At 50.2% G+C, this 6,623-nt stretch overlaps 1 protein-coding gene across 1 annotated transcript in view; it reads right to left on the bottom strand.

Annotated features, from left to right (window-relative positions):
• Positions 1 to 1,056, bottom strand: part of ZIC5 (Zic family zinc finger 5) — a 12,513-nt gene extending 11,457 nt beyond the window's left edge. Inside the window, exon 1 of the mRNA XM_040486976.1 lies at positions 7 to 1,056. Within this exon, the coding sequence (XP_040342910.1) occupies positions 7 to 1,001 (995 nt within the window). The 5' untranslated portion in view covers positions 1,002 to 1,056. The remainder of the gene's footprint in view (positions 1 to 6) is intronic.
• Between the last annotated feature and the right edge of the window lie 5,567 nt (positions 1,057 to 6,623).

The raw sequence follows: 6,623 nt of genomic DNA, 5'->3' as shown, positions 1-6,623 counted from the left end.
GGCGGCGCGTGGTGCTGCAGGTGGGGCCCCGGTCCGGCTGCCGCGGCAGCAGCAGCCGCCGCCAGGTTCAGGTTTAAGTTCACGGCTCCGTAGCCGTGCAGGGCGGCGGCTGCAGCGGCCGCCACCGCCCCGTAGTGCGCATCCCCGGAGCGCGGCGCGAAGGGCGGCTCGGTACGTCCGTACAGCTCAGCCGCCGCGGCTGCCGCGGCCGCCGCCAGCCCCAAGCGCATCTGGCCGTTGAGCGGGTGCGGGTGGCCGCCGGGGGCTCCCGGAGCGTCGTGCAGCGCGGGGAAGAGCGCCGGGCCCCCGCTGCCGCTACCGTCCGGGCCCGCGTAGGTGCCGCTGGCGGAGATGAACATGCCAGCCGAGTGAGGAGGCGGGGCCGAGTGCTGGGGGGAGCCTGTGCCAGACCGCTGCTCCCCTCCAAGAGGGACCCCGTGCATGGCCGCCGCGGGGGCCGTGGCGGAAAGGTCCCTCCGGAGGACGAAGTCCCTGCTGTGGCCTTTGCCGCTGCTGCCGCCGCCGCCACTGTCGGTGGCGGTGTAGCCCGAGAGGGCAGGAGGAGGGGGAGGGGGAGGAGGAGGGGGTGAAGGGGAGGGAGGAAGAGGAGGGGCTGGGGGCGGGGGCGCGGAGGGCTGCGCGCGGCCGCTGCCCCCGCCACCGGGGTAGGTGCTGGCGCCGGGGTGCGCGACCGAGGCTGCAGCGCGGGCGGCGGCCGCCGGCGCCTCGGGATGTGCCGGGAGCGCCTTTGAGGGAGGGCTGAGGCCGAGCGCGCTCGCCTGGGCCATGTGCTCGGGTCCGAGCGGAGTGATGGCCACGCCGGGGTCAGAGCTCAGGTCCCGAGGGCGGAGGTGCGTGGCTGTGGCGCGGAGTTGGGAGTGGGCGGGCGGGCCGGCCAGCGCCGGGAAGCCTGTCATATTCTGAAGCGGCCTGGCCTGAGCCGTTGCCAAATCCGCTAATCTCAGCGCTGGCGGGTTCCTCTTGCTCAAAGGGGGCTCCATCAGAACTACACAATCAGACCCATAGACCCTCACTGGGGGGACTTTTTTTTCCCTCTGCCCACCTTCAAAAACATGTATATATTAGGCTCTCTTTAACTTCTTTGTCCTGGCCTCCTAACTCTGCGTATTCCTGTTCCCACTCTGTCCTCCAGCGATTGGCAGAGAGAACACATTTGAGCTGCACAGTGGGACCGAGATTTTGGAAATGGCATGGGTGGGATTGGAGGGAACATCGTGATTGACAGCAGCCACGACTGCCGGATTGGCTCCCATTCAGGCCCTCGGCCCAGCGGGGATCCGCCCCCGTGCTCGCAGCATCCTTCGCTTTCGCTTCGCGCCCCCTCCTCCCCTGGAGCCCTACGTCCCCGCCTTCCAGGGGATGCCCAAGTTGCACTTGCAGAAAGTTTGTGCCGGGCCTGCGCGCGCAGCGCCCAGCGTTCCCATGACGCGCCTTTCGGAGAGCGTGCGCCGGCACGCGGCCGCAGGGCGCGGGGTGGGTAAGGGCTGAGGACCCCCCCCCCACCCCACCCCGGGACAAAGGGGGTTGGGGGATAGCCCCCACCTTCAAAAACCTCCGCCTCACCGCGCGCAGCGACTCCCCCAGCAGCATCCAAACACTTTCTACCTCCTCCGTTGGAAGAGCCCTGGGCTGCTCTCCGGAAGAGGAAGGTGAACCGTGTGCCGGTCGTCATACTTGTAGAGGTGATGCTAGAAACTTCTTATTTGGGAAGGACATCCAGTCTGCCGGGCGCTCAAGTAGAGCGCAGAATGAGGGAAGATATTAAAGTCTTATTGGTTGCAAAACAACTAAAGTGATTTGGCTCCACAAGACACCAGGTGAAGTCAAAATAAATCTTTCCCGAAAAGGAACCGTTTACCTCGACTTCTTAGCTCATGCAGTCCTTTTCAACGTGGTTCAAAGGAGTTGGCTTGAAGTGTAATCTCACTGATCGTCAGTTCTAGATCTGCCAGTTCCAATTAGATGTACGGTGGTGGGGGTGAGGCAACACCCGGCAGCGATTCTAACTTTTGCCTTTCTGAGATACAGTGGCAGGGCAGGCCAAACAGCAGCTCTCCAGAGGGAAGCGGCTAAATAAACAACATCCTTCATGCAGAATTCCTCTTTTCGGCCCAGAGAGTACTCCTTATGTGCGCCTCAGTTTCTTTGAAAGGGCCATAAATTAAAACTGATCCAATAAAATGAATATTTTAAAATCAAGCAATACCTTTGCTATGTATTTACTATTAGAATAATCTCTTACCTGGTCATTGTTTTCTAATATACTGATCTAGGAGGCGAGATGTCTTATTTGAAAACTGTAAACTGGCCTTGGGGGGGGGGGGGAGCGAGTCCCATCCTTTTCAAGGGATTTGTTATCAAATCACTTGACAAAAAGAGATAGGTTCCTGCATCATTTTGGGGGGAGTAGAGAAATGTGGCATCCCCAAATTTCAGGGTTATTGCTGCCCAAAAGTGTCACTTCAGCTCTTAAAAAGAAAGCATCTTAAGATTTTGTGATGTTCCAAGATGTTCAAAAATTAAAGTCAGGGTTTTTAATTTTTATTTTGTTGCCTTGCATAAAATTGTTTTAAAAAAAGTGTTATTGACTAAAATGTGAATTTTTTTCTTGGGGGGAGGTACAAAAAACAAGTTACCAGCTTGATTCATTTGCAGTCCAAGTAAAAATAGACTGCATAAAGACATCATCTTAATGGTCCCGAGAGATGGTCCGGGGAAGTTGTAAGAAATATTTTCAAAAGAACTGATTCGATGGCCCCATTTACATCGGTGTGAGCAATGTTTAACAGGCAACCTCACTGTAAGCCTTGGGAATGTCATTCCTCTTAGAAAACTGACAAGCAAACAAAGAAAACACTACAATCAAATTTCAAATAGTTTTTTTTTCTTTCGGCTTCAATGAAGTTCAAATACGGGGAAATAAGAAAGGCATGAGTGCAAACACAATGAAAAAAATTAATAAACAACAGCGACAAAAATCCGCATCTGCGTTTGGAGAGGATGAGTCCTTTCACAATTTTCCTTTCAAAGACTCAAAACGTCTCAAGCCAACCAGGCAAAAGTGGAGAAAGGACTGCCATCTCTGTGGATGGGTAATGGGGAAAGCATCATATTTGGAATCGTCACTACTGTCTTCCCCCATTCTCAGGACATTTCAAATGAGTTTCCTTTATTTGAATTTCTTGGCAATGAGCATCACTACTTCCATAATGGCAGCATTGCATTCAGTCCTGCAGGTTATAAGTAAAAACAAACCAAAAAAAAATGAACGAATAAAGAAAGAAGAAAATAAGCACAACCTACCTTTTAATATGGACTATTGAGCATTTTTATTGTGCAATAAAATGAGTACCTCCACCCCCTTCAAAATAGCTTTTCCTCAAAATTATAACTGCTTTGTTTTATTGAATTGCTGAAATTTAATGGTTTAATGGGTGAAGGCATGAAGGAAAGGCTGTAAAAATGTGAATAATGGTGCAGCAGAGCCGTGCGGAATCTGGAACCCGCCTCCTTGTACAACTCTTGTTAAACACAGCATGATATGTATCTGTCATCGATTTAATATGTCTTAATTCAAATATAGCTCCCTGATCAATTTCTTTTTATGGAAGCCTTAAAAAAGAAAAGACTTTCTTAGGAAATAATAGAGATTTGGATGATGATTAGAAAGAAAGATATTTAAGTACGCTTAATGAATATTTGCAAATTTATGGCCAAACCCAGACTCTAAAAAGATAATTGACTCAGGTAAATCGACTTGAGATGCTAATTCTTAAAAGAAAGAACTGGGAGCAAAATTTCAATCAACACCAATAAGGCGCCAATAAACTGCCTGCCAATTAAACCTGAGAATAGGCCTAGCTAGATGGTCACCAGGAAGGCTCACAGTGGATTTCCCGGATTGCCTTTCTTTATAAAAGAGCTTTTTATTTTGTAGACGCGCTTTTTGTTATTGTGATGACCCGCCTGACCCCAGGTGCGCTGTTTCTTTTTCAAGCCGTTTGGGAGCCAAATCAACCCCCCTTAAACCTCCCGAGTTTCTAAGGACCCAATAACTGTGTAACACTTCCTAAATAAACACCAGCAATTTCTAGGGCGCTGAAGAAAATAATAATAATGGTGTTGTTGTGTTTTGTTTTAAACAGGGGGGTATAGAAGTCGTTATGCCAGTTTCCGTCGGTGGATTCAGCCCCATATTTCTGCGGTGGTGATGGTTGTCAGGGCCGACTCTACAACTCATGCCCTTGTCTGCGCTTTTGCAGTGGAGATGCTTGTATGGAGACAGCAGCAACGTGGCCATCTATGGAAATGCCCTTTCTGGGGTCAACAGGTGCTCCTGGGGAGCATCGATTTTCAGACTTCCCCTGTTGCACCCCGAATCCCAACCTTCTCCCAGAGCCAAACAAAGGCATGAGGAGGCTGAGGAGGTACAGAAAATGCCGAGCTGGCCCGAACCCGGCGGCACCGCCGCGCTCAGCTGCCTTGAGGCAATAGGACCCGGTCGCGAAGATGCCTAGGCTGGCGCTTATGGCTACCCGCTGCGCAAAAGGGGGAGGGGGGCTGTGACTGAGGCTCCCCGGCGCCCTCCGTTCGTCACTGAGCACAGCCAAGTTTCCTTGTGATGGGTGTGGGCGATTAATAAACTTAAAGGAAGTGAATTGGACATTTCCTGGCTTTTGAGCCTTTGTTTGATTGTTTCTGCATGCAGGGGGAGGGGGAAAGCTAGGGACGGTGAGGTGGACAAGAAAGGATCTGGGGGACCCACCGAGCAGCCTTTCATTGCCCTTGCAATTGCTTTACCGCTCGCCAGCCCCGCGTGGTTTCAGCGAGGAAGTCCTCCTTGCTGAAGGACAGGGTGCCCGCCGGGTTTGGAGCACCTAGTGCCATTTGGGCCGCACCAGAGCCAGGTTCAAGGGTGAACAGGGTGCCCCGAGTTACTCCGGGGTTCAGAACACTTTTGGAGCCCAGCCCAAGGGCGCCAGTAGGTGCTCAACCGGGAGGAGGAGGGTTACGCCAGCAGATACTGGAGGAAGTGGAGAAGGAGTACACTCAGACCTCTCTAAAGCCCGCGCAAGGTGGGCAAAGGGACCCACAAAGGTTCCTTTTCATTGAGCTTTGTCATGCCCGAAGTGATGAGGACTTTGGGTTCAAGGCTTTTCTCAAATTAGGCTGGCTAGGCGTCTAGGCAGTGAGGTACCCTGCCACCTCTCTCGGCCCCAAGCCTGGCTTGCACTGGGCAGGTACCAGATCCCCACACTTCCGCCTTCACCACTCCAGATCTAACCCCGTGTGAGCTGCCAGCCAGCCCTGGGGGGTTGGGTGCTTCCAAGAGCTGGGCAATTTTCAGCCCTCTGAGCGTCCCTCCCAAGGTTGCCTCTCCTTCCTGCCCTTCTGAGCTCACCCTGATTCCTCAGGCTTCACGGTTACCAGCCAGGCTAAGAGTAACCTAAAAATGTGCTTCTTGCTAAAGTTTATGATCCCTGTTCCATATACATGGGCTTAATGAGAATTCTTTTTTTTTTTTTTTTTTTTTTGGCACAAGATTGGGACTTTGTAGGCGTGACTGAAACGTTGGATTTGGGGGTTGTTTATTTTGGATAGTCAAGAATGGGACCCATCCCATGTCAACCTGACCTTGGTGCTTAAAAGCCCTTCAAAAATTATGGCTGTCTTTACTTCCCCATTACTAAAAAATAACTTGAGTAAAATTGGCCTGTCATCAAATATTCTCATTTGGTTATCAATCATTTTTACCCTCAGAGATGGGGGTTGTAGGAGAATGGCCTTTGACCCACATATGACCATTAGGATTGGTAATTTCTTGGGAAATGCCTAATTGTTGTGCTTTAAAATACACTTAGAAGGTCAAAGCAGGAACCACAAAACTCTCTTATGTGTTCACAGTCCATATAACCACCCAATATTCATTTATATTGGATCCCAGATGTGCTTCTCCTCCCCCCGCCCTTCATTCTTTATCTTTTAGGATGTTTTTGGATGAGAGGTAAAAGAGAGGCAGAGGTTGTGTGGGGTTTCTTTTTAATCTCAGATTTTGTGGGCACTTTCTGCCATTCCACACCCCTTCCAATACCTATACTTCAATATTTGAAGAAGCCATGGAGGCAAATCAAATACTGACACGTTGACGGATTTACTTGTGTAAGCAATATGGTTGACATATGGCATTGTTATTTATGAATGACAGCATAAATTGTATTACAAAGTCTATTGCAATAATACTGCAGTTTATTGGAAAACTGCTCTCCTGTCACCAGTATTCAGCCTCCCTGGATGTAGTTCATTTGGGAGCCCCAAGGATAACGGTCCTCAAAATAATTAAACACATTCATGTACGCTAATGCCTCCTGTTTGGGGTGTGTTTTTCTTTTGCTTTGTTTTGCAGTAGAAACACCTCCCATCAGGAAAGAGGGGACAAAGTCAGGACAATTAGTTGTCTTCCTTTTGCAAAACCACAACCACTGTCAGATAGAAATGGCGACTTTTTTTTTCTTTCTGAGTCCCTAATGACAAATAGACAAACATTTGCATCCCTATCACTAAACTGCCAGTGAGCATATATTTTATATAGAGAGTTTTTATAA

The sequence above is a fragment of the Herpailurus yagouaroundi genome, unplaced genomic scaffold (assembly GCF_014898765.1).
Source record: "Herpailurus yagouaroundi ecotype Mexico unplaced genomic scaffold, PumYag 164, whole genome shotgun sequence".
NCBI lineage: Eukaryota > Metazoa > Chordata > Mammalia > Carnivora > Felidae > Herpailurus > Herpailurus yagouaroundi.
This window is presented reverse-complemented; position numbering and strand designations above follow the sequence as displayed.